Below are 22,138 nucleotides of genomic sequence, written 5' to 3' on the forward strand. Positions count from 1 at the left end.
TTAAACCTTTACCAAAAAGGCACCATTTATGGTTGAAGGATTGTCCATCGAAAACTCATCATATTTGAGCAAACTGATGTATTTTGGCACGTTTGATATTTTCGCTTCTTCAATGTACATTGTAACACTTGTATTTGTATTTGTGTACAATTTATGGAAATAGTTTCCTCTGCGTCTGATCGACTCGATTAATTTATAATGCAAATTAATTTCTTTTCCTAACGCTCATTGTCACTACACTCGCCACCGATGGTGATCGTTAATAAAATTCAAGAAGCAAACGTCTCTCTCTTCATCCTCTATGCCTTGTGCATATTCATTTGTTTGCCGATGCATTTCATTTCATTTGTTTGCTCGTCACATTTCTACTACTTTGCATGACACGCGGGTGAACCTTGATGCGATCGTGGTTAGGCCAGCGCTGTTTAAAAACACACCTCACATGCCATCCTAGCCCCACGGAATCGATCAACTATTGGACTGGGTGGGGAAGGGGCGAATCGAAAAGTTATTTTTATGAGACGAACATCATCTCTAATGGTGACACTTGATGTGTCATCCTGGTTAAGATTAATTGGTAAGATTCTTCTAGTGTGCTTGATCACTAAAAATACTGTCTTCCCTCCTTGAGGAGAATGTTGAATAATTTACGATACTTTGTTGCGATTGAAAGTCCATTGCATTGGTACAAACTTTCATTACTGGCGAGGGAAGTTTACGTTTGCAATCTCTCTGTAATGCTTTTTTTTAAACTATTGAACACATTCGTCCTTTATTTTGAGCTAACATTTTGTGACGGATTCAAATGAAAAAGACGCATTTTTTATTGAATGTCTTCTGACCTATTGGCAGACGTCAAACGCAGCTAACAAACTTTGTTTTTGTTCGTACAAAACTCTTTTTTTTTGTTGAATTCAATTTATTTCGATTACCAAAAAAAATCATTCCAACCTTTTTTGAACCGTGTTTTTATAGGTCACAGTGGGTTGTCTTTCAGAGCGCGCTCGGTAATAATGTGGCCTGATAGTGAACATGTGTTATGGATCACCACATTTTCTGTCCTCGATTGTGAAGCATAAAACCGCCCGAAACTAGATCATCAACGTTTGGGGTATTAAACGCAGAGATTTTTGTCAATCACAACACACGACTAGGTATAGTTGCTTGAACTGTTTTGATTACGTAGTTAAGTGTAGTATAAAGTTTCGCAAAAAAGGCTCAAACAATAGTTAAATATTTATTAAAATATGATTACGAGAAGAAAGCACGTGTTTTACATCACGTGTGCATTATATGTATGTTGATAACAATTCACAAATGTATGCTTGATTAGATAAAATGCAGAACGTTTATTCGAAGCAATTTATTTACCAACGATCTTGTCCAGAAGAGCTTTTTGTTTTGCCAATGTTGAAAGCTTCACTCTCTCCCCCATTTTTTTAAGTACCGCTTTAATAAGGAACACAAGATAAAACTGGAGCTCGGATTTGTGCTCCTGTCTCCCCTAAAATCATCCAATACAGAGCAACACACCAACACAGCTGCAATAATGGTGTGGATTGGTTCATACACTGTAAACGCTTTTGCGTGTAGTAGCTGAGAGAGAAAGCAAATGTATGTCTGGGGGGTGTGTGTGTGCGTGTGTGTTGTAAGACGGAGAACATTTGTCTATCTCTTTTTCGCTCTCTCGTTCTCACTTATGAATGTCCGGTATACCCACTGGAGCAAGGAGACTGTCAAAAGTAGCCCACCAATTCTAGTCCGTTTGGTGACGTTTAGTGTGCGAGAGTGTTTTTGGCAGTCGCTGCCGTGATTGAATGTGAATGAAATTAAAGTTTTGTTACTTAAAAATCAATAGTGTACACAACAAATCACCTTTTTGTGGAATGTGAATACTAGATATCTAAATGTGCAATGAATGAGCCAACATTATTCCTTTTGTAAAGCGCAACATGCAAACTTGCTGTTCTCTCTGAATTGTCCGTGTGTATGTGTGTATTAAAGTGCGCCGTTCTCGGTGAAAAAACGCATATGACATTTCCTCTAAACCGGTCAAACCGACGCCTAGATTTTTGTCAAGTGTACTGAAGAAAGAAAATACCGGTTTTTTGCAGAAACAACTTTTCCCCAAGACGTGGGCCGAGGCCGTTACATTCACCTTCGTAAAAGGAGAAATGTCGTGCAAAAGCTCTGCATCGTGCTCTAGTTGCATCTGATATGTCACGAGACACCCCATTTGCTGTCGAAACACGCAAACCTCAGTGAATGGTGTTGGTTCAGATGGTGAACAAACAGTGAAAAGAAAAACAACATCTTTGAGACACAACATAGTCAGCGATATTTTTAAATTCCACTTCGCGGCTGGTAACAAATAACCATCCCCCCACGAGAGGAACAAGTAAAGCTGAAATCAACAAACACAGCTGTGGTATGGAACCACATGACCACTAAGCACGCACACACTAGCAGAGCAACTGTCGGATAGAAGTGTGTGTGTGTGTGTGTGTGCGTATGTTGTGAAGCTCACAAACACGCGCATACAATCATAAGCGATGATGGTGGGCACGTGTGCCTATGTGCCTTATGTGCAGTTATAACACCACTACCAGTGCAGTGGTTTCATCAACGCAAACATTCACACCACCGGCAACCGCCCCCCGGACAATGAGCGCCCCCAGCAAACAGCATGTCATGCGTAACATAAACATAAACATCAAAACATAACACCGCCCAGCTATCTTCTGGCGCTTTTTTTTGGAAAGAATTAAACTGCAAAAGTGACGGTCACGTCTCCCGTTACCTGGCTGTTCATCACTTTCCCAGCAACAAGTAGCAAGTACTCGTAGAATTGGTTTCATCGCAACATAACTGGGCAGCAAACAATCGTGATGTGGTACTTTGTGCTGGTGGCCATTTCGGCCACTGTTTACTTTGCTTCGAAACGCTGGGGCCGACAGCTTTACTATAGATGGGGACGCCTAATACCGTTCCGGAGAGCGATCGTGAACAAATCACGACCTCCTACGCCACCACTCATCGATACGACCGTACCCATCGTACCAGGAGGTGTTAGTGGCACCGGTGAGGAAGGCTATCCGTTGCTGACCCCCAAAGAGGAGTACGATGACGATCGATTACACACGGTAATGAAATGGGGCGCCAGCAAAATTTCGGTTATGCTTACATTGCTAAACAAATACGGGACATTTGTTATGATATGATCACTATTAATGGTTGGAATGACCTTACATCTGTTAGAGACAAGCTTGTTTAGGATTGTTTTTTTAAAGTTTACCATGGCCTATTCAATCATTCCAACATTATCACATCCGTGATCGTACTCGGTAACGGAAAATTCCCAACGGAAATGCTATTCAATTGATGAGCAAAACAGAGCAGTAAATGTAATCAAGAACGAACCTACGCTCTTCTTAGAAAATGTAATGTATAGCAGATTACGGGCCCCATGTATAGTGATGTGCAGATCATGACCAATCATTCTAAAGGTCAATAGGGGGTGCTTCTTCATACCCATCTCATTACTCTACATTTTACTGATAATGGACCAGAACCGAGGACCATATGGTGATCGCCAATTACCGATTGCACAAGTAGCGAAAGCAGGATTGATTTGCTACATATCTGGATGAACCTCCGCGGTCATTACCCTTGCGTGAATGTAAAGCAAAGGGGGGAGTAAGAAATGTTTAATTAAAAATGGTAGAACGTAGGCGAATTATCTGCAATTTATGTAAATAGTGCATTCTTGTCTCTTCTTTTCCTAATTCTCGGTGCTTTCGTTATGTAATGGAGAAGGTAAATGTACTTCCTTGAGTTCGTTTTGTACGTCCTTCTAACAGGTCAGATACTATGGTACAGTATTGTACGATATCCCTACAGCAGCAAGAGAACGTTTACAGTTTGGCGTTTGCCTTAGTGTCAACTGCTTGTCCACCGTCAAGGTAACTTTAGCTGAACACGCCACCGTTTGGTTAGATTGTGCTTAGCCTGGACCAGCTAACATAACTAGCAGATGATCAATTAGTTCCTAATGACTGCCGATCGTGGATGAGCGTTTTGTAAGCTTGCTACTGTTTGATTTATGGAGTTGCCACCGGGCAACTCATATTGCATCGTGATTAGTTGAAAACAACGATCCAATTAATAACATAACACGTATCTAACGATCGAGCAATTACAGGTGTTGGGACTTTTGGGGACACTGAAGAACGCTTTTTGGTGGTGTGTGATGCAATAACACTGGACTCGAACGTTTTGCATCGGGCAGTGTTGCGTTTCTACATTAATAATATGCAACCTCCACCCTTCTTATGAATCGCATGCGAACGACAAAGTAACTGTAACCACCCGTTCCGTGTTTAAATTGTGACGACGTTGGGTGCCTTGGGTGCTTAAATGTTCCATGCTAAAACTAAGTTAGAAGGCAACGGCAGCTAGAGTAGAAGCCAAACCGTACAAACACATTCATATATAGGTGGGAAACTATTTTATTAGTGCAAGGGAAAACCCCCCATTCCGTATCAGTTCGTATCGGTTTAGATCCCAAGGTCTTTACAGTAACCGTACACACATGGATCGTGTGTAGCAGGATATTCCGTACAAAATGCAACGGTTGTCACTCACCCGTTACGGGGTTTACCTGTGCACGCAATGGCCGCCCGAAGCGAGTTGCGTGAGCATAGACACAGGAACTCTACAGCTGCTGAACAAATCTTTGCTGTGACGCGAGAAATTCAATTCTACGTCTGAGAGCGTTCAACAGATCAGGATCGTACCATCGTATAATAATAATAATAATCATATTCATCCGTTTTTTTAGGTGAGCTAAATCGCATATTCATGTATACTACGAAAATCATTCGAAGCATCGCTACCATCCGTAATCATTGCGCCACACGTATGGATGAGCCACTGTTCCCACGACGCCCGGGAGTGGCACGTTTGACGATCGATTTCAATGCCCACCGGGCGGGCAGGGGGGACGATTGTGCAGGTTTAATGTCACGCAAAAGCACCAGCAGCATCTTCTATCCGCTGTAAATAAAACAGATCATTGTGCATCATGTGAAGCTTTTGCTGAACGAGAACTATCCGTACAATATTTTGCAACAGTTTAGTCAAGTTGTGTATGCGCCCACATACGGGGCCAACAACCACACGAACAATTAATGGGTTCGTTGTGACGCACTCTAGCATGACGCATTGTAATAGTTTTGTTTAATGGTGCAATGGTTGAGTTGAATTGAAAACAAAACCTGCATCAATTAGCTTACTTCCGTTGGATGAGCTTTACACAACACAGTTTCGATGACGTGTTGGCTTCCGACTAGCTCTATGTCTATGTTTCTAGTATGATCTAATTAAAATGTCTTTGAATAAACCATTCACTAAAAGCTAATGCAATGTGTTAAACAATTAGCAAACGATAGAATCTTTTTTTTGTTTCCTATTGGCAATCGGTGTATCAAGAATGATCAATCGAATGTTATTAACTGGTTAATCTTAGATGTTTTTCATTACCAGCATACATATTTTTAGCATCTGCGATTCCCTTAGACTGATGGATTATCATCGCAGCATATGCCCAAAGTTTCTACACTTATATCAAGCGACATAGGGCCATCATTGCTGTTGTCAGCTTGACTAGTTCGTGACTTCCTAAATAGTTAATGTTACTGCTGAGATCAAAAATTGCCAATTTGCAACAAACCCCCCGAACCATCCCATCCGCCATCAAGCTGCCCGAAACTTCAGGTTGGTGTTGGCGGTGTGAGCTTCATTCCGTTCGGTGGATTCTCGTTCAGTCAATGCCAAACGTGTATCACCTGTTTGTGGATGGACGGGCCTGTCTGCCCGCTGCTGTCAAGTGGCAAGCCAAAGTTTTGTGCTGATGCGCATACAGGCACCAGGCAGAGAATCGGTCAGTCTGTTTGCCATTAGTGTTCACATCGTCAGTTTGATTGAATGAACCGTCGTTCCGTTGCCGCACCCTTCTACAAACACACTTCCGGTTTATCTCCGGTGTCCGCGAATTCTATACAGCAAAAAGATACCGGGGCGATTGGACAAATGAGCCACTTTAAGCTAATTAGACTATCAGATAAGAATTAAATGATGGTCGGGAAAATTGAGCTATTGGAGAAAATGCTTTTTCAATGGGTACGTGTTTAATGTGCGTCTATAAACACAGCCCAAGAATATGTTCCTGCATGAAATGGATTTAAAAAAAAATCTTTACAAATAAATTTTTAATTTTTGGAACTTCTCATGTCCTTCATTGTAACGGATTGGGCGGATACCGTTACCTTGCCTAAAGTAGAGATCCACTTCAACCTTTAGGGCGAAGTAAGATTTACCGTTTAAGTTGTATGAAACGCGTTTAGAATAATTCTACTCGCGAAAGCGCATATTTCGCTGTGTTCGATCATGTGTGCATTTGCGCATCCACGACCTCACACAACGTGAGAGGGAAAAGGGCGATGGATCTAGATCTGACCATAATCGCAAGACGGCAACCCCCGGGGGTGGTAGAAGGGGGTAGATGGCGTTAAAGCGAGCAACCTCTCCCTCCCCAACACGAGACTGTACACAAAGCATTTTATGCGCGTACTCGCGCGACTCACGGTTAGCGGCCGTTAGTTTTGTGCGAGGCTTCCACCGAACTGGAAGTAGTGAATCTGACGTCCGTTCGTTTTCGCATTGTACCGCAAACGCTTCGTTTCGTGCTCAGAAAAAAAGGTGTGAATTCAACACACGCACTGTGCACGATTTTTACGTTTCGTTTGAACCCGTTTTTCTGTGTGTCTTTTGCATGTAAAAGCGACCGCAAGAGATAGAACGGAAAAAAGAAGGGAAAATCGAAACAATCCGATGCGCAGAAGTGTGTAACTGTGGGATGTGTCGCAGGTTGTGTGTATTTATTACTTCGGATCAAATGCGCAACCGTTGCAGCTTGTAGCAACAAACACACCATAATTTACCTACCGCGCTCGACGGTGTGTGATCTCGTTTGTGCGTAAACAGAGCAATTAAACGCAACGAACCCGTTTGGTGAATCAAAAGGTGTTGTTGGCTGTCGGGTGTGGAAAGATCGTATCAAACCAAATGCGCTAGTGCAACGGCACCCCAACGTGCAACGGCAGCGGCCTGCCGCTTTTTATCGGTCGTTCCTAGTGAGCTGCTGTGTGAACTTTAGTGAATCTTCCGAGTGCATCTACCCGCTGTGCTACATTGCTATTTGGCTTGCAAAGCAGTGCGAGAGTAGTAGAGCGAAGTGCAAGTGCAAATAGTTCAAAGACCGATATATTTTCCACGGGGTTCAACTTTTGTTACGGTTTCACTTTCCATAACAACTCTCATAAAACGTCTACAATGTGTGAACTACTGAATTTGGCTCCGTATGGTGACAAGGTGCTTACTCCATAATCCTTAGATATAAGAAAATAATGCATTCCTCTGAGGAAATACAAGCGAAACAGTAGCGAATCTTTACTCATCTTCCATTTTGTTTACATCATCGTGATCATTTTTATCCACGTACACCGACATTTAAGACATGAGCTTAATTGAGCAATTTAAGAGGACGATCTTTGATTAGTGTTGGCAAATGTCAGGAATGGTACAAAGTAGTGACAGCAAAACATACCATTAGGCAGATCATACAGCTACCGTCATATGCGATCGTTACACAAGTGATCGCACGATTAAATGATCTTTCTAGCGCCACCGGGTGGTTGATGAAAATTTGCGTTATAAAGTAGTAATTGGTGGTTCAAAGTTTAAGTTCAAAGTGCTGCACTGGTGCAGTTCAAAGTATTGAATAATAAGTATACACTTTAATTTAATGGATAATTTTGGAAATCCCACAATTCTAACTGAATGTCCTAGTGCTGGAATATATGAAGGAAGTTTATTCATTGAAAAAAAAATAAAGTTTTTGTTGAAGCTTTTCAGAGCAACAATTTCACTTTGCAAAAGCTGGAAGAAGGAAAATGTTCTACTTCAATGTGAAAATGATCGAGAAACGGTACCAACTTTCTCACTTAAAGTACATTGGAATCCTGAGATGTACATATAAAAATACATTGGAATCCTGAGGTATTTTGGGAGCCAATTGTCCAATGATATATTTTGTCAAAAAATCTGAATTGATCGTGTCTATAAGTGGATTCATCAAATACCTGTATCTTATCCTAAAGTTATGTTTTACAATGTTTAGAAACTGACGGATTATGTGGTTCAAAGAGTTCTAGTTTCCATCCGCTTTCCGACGTCTAACAATTGCGGTCTCACGAGCCGGACTTTGCCAACTGCCAATTTATGCCCATACCACGGCATTGTTGTTTGCCGTTTGTAATGATATATTCCATTGCATTTGTAGATTGTTTTGCCTTTTGTATTGTTACTTCATACATTAGCTGGTACACTGCTATGATAATTAATTGTGTGATAAAGAAATTGAATGTTTTATGCGTCTTTTTGATGTTTGTTAATTTCGGATAATTTCACATCCATACATACTAGACATGAGAATATTCACTCTTTTCAGAGAGTTGAAACAGAGTAAGAGAGTGGTTATAAAGATTTGAATCTCTTACTCACTCTTTTGAGAGTTTAAATTTTTTTTGAGAGTTTTTGAGAGTTAAAAATATTACTCTAAAATATTCCTTTAATTATTCCTTGGCGGTTTTGCTCACTCACTCTCTCTTCTCGCCGATTAATGACTCACTCGTCGGGATTTTTACTCACTCACTCTATCTCTGCCAACTAATGAATCACTCCTTGGCGTTTTTGCTCACTCATTCTCTCTCTCTGCCGACGAATGACCTATTCTTTTGGGATTTCAACTCACACAATAAGAGTGAGTAAATGTTTTGATACTCTTTTTGAGTTTAAATCACTCAATAGGAGTGAGTTGATACGGAAAGGAGTGAGTCATTAGTCGGCAGATAGAGTGAGTGAGTAGAAGAGTAAATGAGTAAGTAAAAGAGTCATAAAAATTCCTTATGCTGAGTTGAAACCATTAACTCCTATGCATGATTGAACTCACACACTCACTCTTACTCAGTGTGCACATCTTTAATACATACATGATAAGTAGTATTAGTAATTTCTAATTGCGAGGACTTCCCATTCCCAAACAATTTGATCGGAATAATTTCTCAACTAGAAGTACTAAAATAATTATATATTATTTATTGATATCTGATATAATTAATGATATAATTATATATTGATATCCTCTATTAGAACTCTAGCAGCTCTAGATAACCGTATGAAGGTTGTTCAATCTCTATCTCTTGCTTTTTATTGTTGTTGAGATTACCTTCACGTAAACAGTTGGCAATTTAAATCATACGCACACTGACTCTCCTATTCTACAAACGCTTTTCACTATACTGTTTTGAAGCATTTCATCTATTCTCAACAAACAATAGGGGGAAAATGAATTGTTTTGGCAGCATCACTTTCCTCTGCCAGTTGTGAGAGATAGAGCGAGGAAAGGGAGAAGATCAAAAGCGATCTACGTATGCTTAATTATTACGCATCGAGCCATAGTGTGACCGCGTAAGCGATGCAATTGGATAATAAAAAGGTTGTTTGTCAGATATTATTGTTCTCAATTCCGTTCTCAATTCTGTACAATTCCGTTGTTATGAAAACGCAAAACGAAATATTTATGCAAAAACAAAAACATCACAATAAAGATAGATGCGTGTCGTCTATCACGAGACACACATCAGACCTCGTTTGACCTTAAAGTTTGCACACTAAACGTGTCGAGACACTCCTCCTGCTAGCAGTCGAGACGTTGGTCAACTAGTTTCCCAGCTACTGGAAAGTTCAAAAATAAACTCACCCAAAGTCGCTTTGATAAAAAGCAGCACAGACATAGGGAGTACAAATTCCCTCCTGGTGTTTAATGGTAGATGGTAACAACGTCAGTAACTGGTACAGAAAACCAACGCATGCGGTAACACGGAACTGTGATTTACGACGGACTGTCCCATCCAACGAGGGTGGTAAAGAAACAAAAACCTTTACCTTCGTTACCTTGTCCCAAGATTAGACGGGGTTTTATTTTGCAAACAATGCAAACCCCAAGTAACCAGTCTGGCTAGAATCGTAAGAAATGTGATACATAAGGTCCAGTACCAACTTCAGCTTTTTGTTTTGACACAGTTTTTAATGTAGTAAAATAATTTAGTAATAAATGTGTACTGTGACGTACACATAAACCGTTTTGCCCGTAACAATCTCACACGCCTATTTGCCCAACACCGTTGTTTTAGTGTAAGTGTTTTTTTTTTGTATTTTCTTTGCCATTCTTATCGTTTGTAGTGAACTATACGATGTATCCTTTGTCGATTACGGTCTTGGACAAAAGGAGTGTAGCGCAGCCTTGTCTCTCTAGTGTTGTTAGATCGTTACAGTAGCAAAAATGTATTGATTATTCTCACCACCTACATACACACACACCAACATTGTTGTGCATCATACCGATTAGGGATATGAATCATCAACACCTTCTAGCATCACCCATCCGTGCAAGCCTTTGTTGTGTAGAACAGCATCCTTCCATAGAAGAAAAAGGATCCTTATCGCAAACCATATTAAATGTGTATCTTGTATCTCCTATTTTGCCCAATCACGACAGGTTCTGTCTATGAGCACAGATGACTACAGAAAAGCGACCCTGTTTGCGTCTGGTTCGTTCGATCAGGACTTCCAGATTCCGGACCTCATTGGACAAACGGAGATCCTCAGCGAGGAGCATAGGTAAGTCTGTTGTTCGTATAATAACCTGCATAATTTAAATTGGAAACATTAATTTTCGATTATTCCTGTAGAGAAAAGCTTTGCGCTCATCTGCCGGCACGTGCTGAAGGATACTCCTGGTCGCTCGTGTTCAGCACATCGCAGCATGGTTTTTCGCTGAACTCTCTCTACCGAAAGATGCACAAGCTAGAGAGCCCCATACTGATCGTGATAGAAGATACCGACCACAATGTGAGTAACTGCGAAAATACCAGTGTATCATCATCATTTAATCACTAACAATTGTTCCATTTTTTTCTTTCCCATTTTTTTTCGGTTACCCCCACGGCGCAGGTGTTCGGTGCGCTTACATCCTGCTCACTGCATGTGTCAGACCATTTCTATGGCACAGGTGAATCGCTGCTGTACAAATTTAATCCACACTTCAAGGTGTTCCATTGGAGCGGTGAGAATCTGTATTTCATCAAGGGTAACCCGGAAAGCTTGGCGATCGGTGCCGGAGAGTAAGTATCCTCGTTCGTTCTGGGTCGGTATGTGTGTGTGTTGATAAGAAGGGAATCAGCTTCAGCAAATAATGTACACCGCTTTCTACGAGTGTAGCTAGGAAAAGGGTAAACCACGGCGCCATTATACTCGAATCGAGAGGCGGGATAAGAATAGATACAGTAGGGAGAGAGGACAACAATCGCACAGGTTTAAAACCGGGCTGTTGTTGTTTGTATTGCCTCGCGAATCTGGGCTGATGATGCGCGGTGGTGAAGATCACGAGATAGGATTTGTGTATGATTTAACGTTGATAACGGGAAAAACCGCGTGAGCTGGTCAAGGTGTTACGGGTGCTACCAGTTTTGAGCGTCACATATTTTACCCATGAGTTGGCCTCGAAACAATCACACACCCATTACGATTGTGACTCATGTATGCTTTTGGGATGTTAATGACTAGCCTCACAGTAATGCGATAAACACGACTTTAACGGGCGGAATTAACTGATCACATGTTTTTCTTTTCTTTTTGCTTTCAGTGGTAAATTTGGCCTTTGGCTTGACGGGGACCTTAACCAGGGTCGATCGCAACACTGCAGTACATACTCGAACGAACCGCTGGCACCGCAGGAAGATTTCGTCATCAAAACGCTTGAATGTTGGGCCTTTGTTTAAACCATTTCCTCCTAGCCACGTTAGGATGTGCAGCAGGAAAGAAGAACAACAAACGAAAAAGAATGGACTGTGGTTATGAACTTGTTTCCACAACCATGTCCCCAGTGCTGTCACCATCACGCCTCACGTGACACGATCCCGCCCAAGCGTATGTGGCTTGTTTTCCCAAATTGCCCATTTGCGGGATGAATCGTATCGGCCGGATTAACGGCCGGCGTTTCTACTTCATCCCAACAAAACAAAACAAAAAAAAGAAACGAATGGTGCAGGCGAAAGACACAGTCTGATTTACCTATAGCCGGACGCCAAGCGAGCGATAACACTTTTCAGTACACCTCCGCTTAACCGTGATGGCGCACAGTAGTGTGTGGACAAAATCACAAAATGGGTCGCTTTTGCGCTAACACGTGTCGGCAGCATAAATGAATGAGGAGAAAAGGTTTAGCAAATGCCCGGTACCGATGGTGCAGCGAATTGCAGAATTCAAATTAAAATAGTGATAAATAAGCGAGCAGAGCAAAAAAAAAGGGACGTTTACGGTAGAATATGAGACTAAAACGAGGCGTACACACGTTTCCCACAACATCTTCCCTTTCCTTTTTTTCCTTTCTCCCCTCCCCCAACTCCCTTGTTTCCCTGTTCACAAAAGTAAATGTTGTTATAATGTAGCGAGCATGGAGTATATAATTAGTAAAAGCGATAGAAATGAAACTACTATAGGAAAATGAGGCGAAGTATATACATATATTTAACAAACAAAACAAAACAAAAAAAAAAAGAACATAAAGGAAAATTGTAATGAAGAGTATCAAATATGTGCGCGTGCGTGTTGTTATGTGTATTCGAGTGGTAGGGCGAAAAGAAAGTAAGAGCTGCAACACAGAAACACGCATTATCTATAAAACAGAAGAAAAAAAACTATCACAAGACCATAATAGTTAAATTATAGACCCCTTTTCTCATCCCCTTCGTGTACTGCTGGCGGCAAACAAAAGATCACCGGAGCGGAATGCACGTGCGCGCAACTGTATTGTGTTGCGGAAACATGTGGCCGGCAGGGCTTGCTTTTAGTAGGCATTTCCGTTTGGTGATAGTGTGCTTGTAGAAGAAAACAAAAAACTACTTGCTAAATCCAAAGGATCGGGATTGAATTGAAGTTCTAGATGCAATCCTTTGGAATCCGTATACACAGCGCGAAAAAAAAACAAACACACACACAATTAGTATCCATCATCACCCGTTAATGATGGTGCATTAGCACACCCACACGATTAGCTGAACATTTCTTAACATTCAAAGAACATTTGTATTAGATGGTGCTTATTAGAATATGAAAAAAAGGACAGTGGGAGCTAATTCAGACGGCGCCTAGTGTTTTGTGTGCTTGAATTGTTGTGGAAGGGTGTTTTTTGTTTCTGTTTTTGGTGGTTACGATCAACTACTCGGTACATTTTCCGCCAGGGAGCAAGATACGGCGACAGAACGATGTAATAATCATTAACGCTTGTAAAAAAAAAAAAATGAAAATCCTCAAAAGCAAAATCTAACTCTTGCTGCATCGTATGCGAAACTGTAACTCCCATCAGTATCGGTGTGGTGGCATTCATCACGCTTGACCCAATCGTTGTTAGAATGGGTAATATTTGGACATGATTGTGCATGGGATGATTTGATCCTCCTGGCTCAATGTATCTCCGCTTTCCGCAGATGGAAAATGTACAGCAGACAAAAGACCACAAATTGTTTGCCTCATCCCAGAGTTTGGTACAGTTCGGGCAGGTGCCCTTTACGACCGCAGCATACAAATAAGCCTCTCTATTGTTTAACCTTACATAAATACGCGAATCGAACATTACCGACCGACAGACAAACAAAAGATAAGATATAATTTCATTTTTATGAGTTAACTCACTTTATCACATTCGTTCATTTAATCGTCAACTTTCCTTTTAACATTTTCAGACGAGAAAACAACAAAAAGCGTTCTTATTTTCGGGGTAGCACTTACAAATTTGCGCATGTTCGTAACAAACGGGATAAAATATTTACAAAAACATGAAGAAAACGCAAAATAAACACGAAGAGGATTATAAAAGAAGGAAACGAGAGAAGAAAAAAAAACAGATCACCGTAAGTCCATTGGAAAATTTTGGTTAATACAGTTCTGTGTTGTTTTCGTCATTTTCTGTTTTGTTATTTTTTATTTTACTGCGGCTCTGTCTATGTTTAACTTTGTGAGTTAAAAACCTGGAAAGTTGACGATATTTATTTTTTTTTTCTTCCCTTCATGCGTAGTACAAAAAACCGTCAAAAGTACGAAGTCTTAGTGAAGTTTGGTACTTCACGTACTTATTGTCAAAAAAAAACAAATCATCTGAACACTGTTCAGTACAGAAATTAGACAACTCTTGCTGATAAGATCATTGAAAGCTTCATTAGCACACATAATACACAAAACACAAACAGATGAAAATAGTTTTTGAATCATGCATCTTTGCTTAATCTGCATTATTTTGCGAAGTGATCTTTACCTTCGTTGTAAATAGCGTTATATTGATTCTGTTATGCTGCATCGGGCATTCCCATTTTATTCGACACTTTGTGATATATTACTTTCCCGTTCTATTTCCATTGCTCTGTGAATATATCGCATCATTCGGTAGTAAATATTTGTTTTTGTTTGTTTTTTTTTTTGCTTTTTCAGTTTGTTTTCTTCTTCAGCGCAAGTGCTCTATATTTATTTTAAACATGCCGACTTTTCTGTATTTTGTTGTGTAAAGCTCCCTAGTAAGATTGGTTATAGACTGGTTGGTTGGTTGGCTACCTTATGTTGGCAAACCTCTCCCATCAGTAGTGTTCCCATTTGAAGTGTTTTGTGCGTATTACGTTACGTTTAGTATAGCCGATTACTCGAGTCAAACACTGTTAATATTTTAACAAATTTATGTTTAAGACAGCAAACAAACCCAGAAGTCTATAGCCGTGCGCATATGTGACACAGACGAATAAATTCATTTATTTTAAATTATTATTTTTTTGGTTTTGTGTTTATCTTTTTGTTAGGTTTTTGTGTTGTGTTTTCTACGCTGATTTGTCAGCTAATAGTTGCATATGTTTGCATGCATCTTTTCGATACCAGAAAGGAATGTTTTCATCATTCCGAAATAGTAAAACAATGGGACAGGGCGGGTTATTCGCACTCATATAAAGGTTGGAGTCGCGGTGTGTGCTGTCATACTGTGAAAATACAATTATTTGTTGGAGAAACCTGTTTGGTAAGACGGATGTGTCGCGTAAAGCGACTGCATATACTACTTATAATAAAATACAAAATAGATACAGAAAACTGATGTTAGTTTTGTATGTTTGTTGTAATAACTAGCGACGGGAGAGAAAGAGAGAGAGAAAAAGTGAGTGAAAGTGTGGTAGGAACTAATGAATGAAGGAAAGACGCGGTTTTTATATGGAGCTGAAACAATAAAAATTATGCGAAAAACAACCATTAAACACACATTAAACAGCAAGTGAACCAACAGCAATTTGATGGTCCCAATAACTCGAATGAAAACAGCCGAAAACGTGTATCACAGCTCTTATTAGCTACATCATCCAGACATGGTTACTGCCTGTTTGTTTGTTTTATAACTGTATGTTTTTTTATTCTTTTATTTAGATCCTTATTACACTTCTAATGCACACGCAAAAAGAAAACTTATCAATGGAAAAGGTATTTATGAATTTTTGTTTTGTTTTTTTTGCCACCGAGTTTTATAATTTTTTAATATCTTTTTTTCTACACTTTATTGCAGCCCAACACAACCATCACCGTGATAGGGAGTACAGAAGTAAAACAAAAAAACAAACACTAGAAACACTCGTTAACTTTGGATCCCATACACGCACACACACCACACAACAACAGCTCACACAATAGTGCAAAAATGAAAGAGCATCCTGCTGTGAGTGGTTCGTGTGAAGAATTAGATGCTAATGCTAAACGTTCATATTGTTAAATGGTAGGATGTAGCAAACGAAATTGTAAGTTGCTGTCGGGTGGAACGAGAAATAGAAAACATTATCAATTCTCTTCTCCCAACCCCCCGAATTGCCTATCCTTCTATGTCATTCTAAACCCAGCATTAAATTTACTACTTAGCTAATGTGCTGACTCACAAATCCCAACAAAAAAAAAAACAAATACGATCATAATCCTATTCGATCCTCTAGTGAAAGTGTAGTGTATTAGAACAATCACCCGAAATGCGTGAACCTATCCCGGGAGCAAGCGATACATAACGATATGAATGAAACAAAACATTTAAAAATGTAATGAAATGATATATTATACACACATACCCACACACACTCACACATCGTGTGTTGTAGCAGGATCGATACAAATGCAGGATCGTTAATTGAAGTTTTTGAAAATTTTAGATACATTTATCGTACCTCATTTCTAGACGCTAGCAAACAAACAAAAAAAAAAGGAAGCAAAACAAGCGTTCGAGCAGAGAGGATGCTCCTTAGTGAAGCGAATGATGAAGAAAGTGCGGATCAATTAAAACAGATAGACAATGATCGACAACCTGAACCAACACAATAATCACGGGATATGCGCCTGATGCTTTAAAACTTATCGATACGTGATTTTCATACATCGGAGTCAACGATCTTGTGCTTGTTGGCAGCATAGCTCTACTAAGTGTGCTTGGCCCAAAAACCACCTGCGGAAAATGGGAAGAGAGGAGAAGAGTTGGTAGTTTGGATGCTTTAATAATACATTTAAAAAAAACACTCACACATTCATGCTCTAACACACCCTCAAACTCGAATCTCGAATCAAATTTGCATTAATCAGTATGAGGGTGGCGGAAAAGCGCACTTTGGATTGAGCGGAACGAATTTACCACACAAAAAAAAAAACCAATGCGAACAACATTTGTTACAGAAAGATGCAATTTAATACTGAACTAAGCACCAATCCAGGAAAAAGGATAACCAACTGCGCTATACTTAATAGCTTTAGTCAAAACGGAACATTTCTACAGGAGTCTGTTAATCCTCGAGCCCTCCCCCAGGGTAGTAGGGGCTGGGTACTTTTTTGAGAACAATCTCACATTTTAGCCAATTAAAGTTTGAATACCCGGATGCGTGAAACGGTCATGCTCATCAACATAAAGCAAAGCAAAACGAAACAAAACAAACGAAGCGGAAGGGTGGTTTATGTAAATGAAAAAGGATGGGCATCAGCTGTGTCCCTGTTTTTTTCTACTAGCGACCACTTCCCACCACCGTGGGAACCTGATGATTCTTTTCTATCAAAAAAAACCTCTTACACGTATACCGATCGGAAAAGCTCTAGCAAAATCTACTAAAAGTGTACGCGCCAGCGAAAGCGTGTACCGTGTTACCATTAGTGTGACGAAGAGCTGTTGAAGGTAGCTCAATTTATGATCACCACCTGTACACACACACACACAAACACAATTCATTCGTTGATGTCGTATTAAATTGCGACTTAAACTTATTTAACAATGGTAACATACATACAACAAAAAAACATTCCTAAACATACACACACGCACACATCCACAACGGTAAAATCATATTGCGAATTATATTATAGAAGAATATTATTGAAGTGCTACTGAGATATAGCCCACTGATAAACATATATTACATACATATATATTTCATATGACAAAACTCAAAAAATCCCCCTAAAGTTAATACCAATCAACCTAAAGGAAAGTGGTTTAAAAATATGTAAGAAGAGGAAAAAGCAGAAACGAAATTAAATAACAAATGTTAGTGAAATGTTGCAAAAGAAAAACAAAAAAGGAAAGCATATTTGTGTTGTGGGAAGCAACTCGAACAAAGTAAAAACTAAAACGATAAATACAAACCTATTAAAAGAAGAAGAAAAGGAAAAAAAACAATCTAACTTGACAAAATACATTCCCAGTACTAGCAGAAAAAAACAAAACGAACGAGTGTATGCGGCGCGAACGGAGAAGAAAACTTCTGTCAATTACAAACGTAGAGACTGGAATAATAATATTAAACATAATAAAAGAAAAATCGAGCAAGCAAAAAAAACACATTAAACTATAAACACTCAAGTAGCGCAAAAGAAGCATAAAGATAAAGAAGGAAAGCGAACTTTCAAACAAGAGAAAGAATGAGATCTCGTATGAAGGAAAAAAGAGGTGGAACGAAAAGTTCTAAATGTTGAATACTTGAAAAATAACAGCATAAAACTCATAATAATACAAAAAAAAGATAGAAGAAACAAAACAATACGACCAGATAGATGTGAACAACAAGAAACCATGAATTGGTAACGCATCTGAATGCTGCTTTCATTTGCTAATGTTTGTTTGAGTTTTATTTTTACGCCAACGCTGTGTACTGACCATTGTTCACTGCTGCTGCGTGTTACAGAAAAAGTTAGGAGAAATTGCAAAAAAAAATTATTAGAAAACAGCAACAGCAACTTAAACATTGTAACGAAGTCGCTGATGAGCGCTAAGGATGTGTTTTTTTGCGTACTATCAGTGTCGCCGCCTACTTGATCGCGGTGTTGTTATATGTAGGTGTGTGTGTGTGTGTCTGTATAAATGCACGATGTTAAAATCTGTTGCAATGCCAACTTCGATGTTGGTGAGGATATCCTTTCGGTTTAAACGTGAAAGGCACAACACGTGCAACTGAATTTAATTTCAAAAATTCAATATCAACACCGAAAAATGCTTTCCATAGCTAAAGCTTTCAATTAATATATGAACGAATCACTCAAAATCAAATTATCACAGTCAATTAATACGCTGTATTTGATGAGGAAAACTTTCGGCATCGTTTCGTTTTGATTATCAATTGCAAAAAATTTAGCACGTGTTTAGTGTGAACCATGTTCCACACCGTCTCGTCACCGGGAATGGGAAAAAAGAAGTATCCATGGAGAGAAGAATTAAAAAAAATTATTACACCTCCCCCAAAACTCTAGCTCCAGGTTGTTAGCTCATTGTTGATTATTGATTAGCGAATCATTCTTGTTTGTGCGTGTTTTAGGCGTTTTGCGGCTACCTTCAGACCCCGTCTGTGTGTGTGTTGCCGCATATGTAAACAAGAAGAAAAAAATTAAACAAAACACTATCACTCGAACATACAAAAAAAAGATACATTTAACGCTTAATAATGGGCACTCTATTTACAACCGGCGTAAGGACAGGCGTAAAACCAGGAAGCTAGAAAAGATTATTACGCAAATTTATAACAATAATGCATACCGAAAACAGCAACAACAACAACAAAAAAATCCCTGAACATCATAAAAATCATTCATTTCGCTCCTGATTCAACCATGTATCGATGAGTTGGGTGAGAAAAACAAAACTAGAAAAGATGTATTTTTGAAACAATTGCTTTTTGGGGCAGTAAGGCAGACGGGATAAACACTATCGCAACGAGATCCTTCAACAAAGGAGGTCTAAAGAGACGCTATAGCTAAGAAGCATTTTACTCGTACGCAAAAAAAAAACCAGGGGAAAAGGTTGAAAAAACGATAGAAAAGCAAAGAAGTTAAATTATAGCTTTTGTTTAACTTTCTGTATCAAGCGACGACAGTATGAACCAACCATATGTGTAACCAGCCGCTTTACTAACTCCACTGATTGATAGTAAACGGTAACAAACCATTTTGTAAAGAAAAACTGCTCACACACATTAGCCAGGTTGAGGACGAGACAAAAAAGGTGGCCCAAAAACAAACCAAACAAGCAAAAACAAAAAAGTAAAGAAGGAAACGATAAATTCATTTATTTTATGCAACCTGTTTCAAGTAAAGCCATGTGACAGAGACATGTTTAGCCTTTTACAGATCCGCATCTGTATGTATGTATGTTTCGGTGTACGTGTGTTTATGATGATGTTAAATTAGTGCAGCAATGTGTGCGCCGTGCATGTGTGTTTGCCGAAAACAAAACAACAAAGAAACAAGCAGAAGAAAAATTCATCACCAAAAAAGCGCATTCTTCAACTCATCAACATACAAGCCACACATACACGACAAAACACAAAACAACATAAAATTGGCGCCTAGATGCAAGTAAACAAACCGTAGGCATATGCACATAAGATAAGTAGCATATTTGTTGCATTGTGCAAAAAAAAAAGAAATGAAAACAAATGACGAATTGTGGAAGAAAAATTTAGTGAAAATTTAATGTCACTGTTTAGCGGATTGAGTGCAGCTCGGCAGAACACACGAAACCAAGTTAGTAGTCAGAGAAACAGAGCGTTAAAATTTATTGAAAATATAAGAGAAAAAGTAAATAAAAGTATATATATACATATACATACGTGAATACATATATATATATAAAATGAATAATGTGTTATTTCTTGTTTTACTTGGGTACCGGCGAGCGAAAGAAATAAGGGATGATTAAATTATAACGGGTAGGTATTGTATTATTTAACATAAAATAAATACTTCTAAAATATTGGAATTTTAATCCATCCATGAAAAAAGTAGCATTGGAACACACGATCGATAATGTGAGTAAGTAATCCAACTTAAATGTAAAATGTTGTTCGTCTCTTTACTTGCGCACATTGCCCCATAATCGTATGCGTAAAAACGTCCCAAAATGATTTTTCAACACCAAGAGAGCATCCATCGAAGGAGGTAACATTCACTTTCGTAATCCACACAGGCGAGAAAGAGAAAGGGATATGAAGAAATCAGCTTAGATGCTCTCGAGTTGTTTTGGTAAAATCGTCGAAAAATGAACCCTCAACACCAAGAGAGCATCCATTGAGGGAGGTAACACTTAGTTCTATCCGAAGTTCATCTAGTATTGGTGATCGATAGTATGGGAGTATCCGATGAAGGGGAAATAATCGCTCATCTCCCTCAGGCCTTTGAAGCAATAGTAAAGGCCGACGAATTACCACTCAATGATTCAATGATAACATGCGGAAAAGAGAGCGCCATAGGAAGCACTAAGCTAGGGAAACGGTCTATCTGAAGATGATCTAGTATTGGTGATCGATAGTATGGGAGTATCCGATGAAGGAGAAATTATCTCTCATCTCCGTCAGTCCTTTGGAGCAATAGTAAAGGCCGACGAATTACCTTCAATACTAATATGCGGAAAAGAGAGCGCCATAGGAAGTGGTAAGCCGGCGAACGGCAGTTGATGCTCCCTCCTTGCTTGGATGTCTCGTGTTGCTTTGGTAAAATCGTCGAAAAATGAACCCTCAACACCAAGAGAGGATCCATGAAAGGAGGTAACAATTAGTTCTATCAGAAGTTCATCTAGTATTGGTGATCGATAGTATGTGAGTATGCGATGAAGGGGAAATTATCTCTCATCTCCTTCAATCCTCTGGAGCAATAGTAAAGGTCGACGGATTACCTTCAATGATAACATGCGGAAAAGAGAGAGCCATATGAAGCGCTCGTTTGGCGAACGATAGTTAGTGCTCCCTCTGTACTTGGATGCTCTCTTGTTCTTTTGAATCATAAAACTGTTGTCGTTTTCTGCGACAAAATCCTCCGAAAGTGACCTGTTTCACCAGACGAAACAACAAGAGAGCATCCCGCCAAAAAGAGAACCGTCCTTTTTTGCCGCAAGCTACCGGAACACATGATTGCAAGGAGCTAACATCAACTGCTCAACGTTCGCTTACCGTTGCTATAGCGTTGCTTAGCAACACGCTTCCTTACATCCACGTGCGCTCACCCATAAATGTTTCTAGTAAAACGTCCTCCTTGTGCCGTTTGCTACGGCGCGTGGTCTCATTTTCGGATACGATCGAAACAAATGAAGCTTAACACAGTATTTAACAGTTTTAAACAGCTCTTGTAGTTTTTTTTGTCATTTTCCCTTCTTTTTTAATTTTTACTTTCACCTACACGTGTCGAGCATGCGATAGTACGCGGGGAAACTTTAGGGCGGTGATCTTCATTATACTAACGTGGTTGCTGTGAGAATGTTTTTTTTGTGACGATGTGACCGTGGGGTGTGTTTACTTATTTTCTTTTTCCCTTCCCCACCTGAATCTTGGTATCCTTTCCTTCCCGATAATGTCACTCTTTTGCGCCTTTCTTCCCTTCCAATGCGTATACGCTACTAAGGGAGTTCTACGGTGATGGTTGCTAGTGATTG

General features: G+C 39.5%; 1 protein-coding gene across 19 annotated transcripts in view; it reads left to right on the forward strand.

Moving 5' to 3' along the window:
• The window catches only part of LOC125764283 (TLD domain-containing protein 2), a 109,113-nt gene extending 94,122 nt beyond the window's left edge, over positions 1-14,991 (forward strand). For 17 of the 19 annotated variants that reach the window (XM_049428370.1, XM_049428371.1, XM_049428379.1 and 14 more), the window contains 4 exons: positions 10,679-10,800; positions 10,872-11,031; positions 11,134-11,303; positions 11,825-14,991. In XM_049428370.1, coding sequence (XP_049284327.1) covers positions 10,679-10,800; positions 10,872-11,031; positions 11,134-11,303; positions 11,825-11,960 — 588 coding nt within the window. In that variant the 3' untranslated portion in view covers positions 11,961-14,991. Of the gene's footprint in view, positions 1-1,676; positions 3,144-6,668; positions 7,432-10,678; positions 10,801-10,871; positions 11,032-11,133; positions 11,304-11,824 lie in introns of those variants that run through there. The other 2 variants (XM_049428373.1, XM_049428375.1) reach the window with 2 other exon arrangements.
• The last annotated feature ends 7,147 nt before the right edge of the window (positions 14,992-22,138 follow it).

Source organism: Anopheles funestus, chromosome 2RL, assembly GCF_943734845.2.
Source record: "Anopheles funestus chromosome 2RL, idAnoFuneDA-416_04, whole genome shotgun sequence".
Lineage (NCBI taxonomy): Eukaryota > Metazoa > Arthropoda > Insecta > Diptera > Culicidae > Anopheles > Anopheles funestus.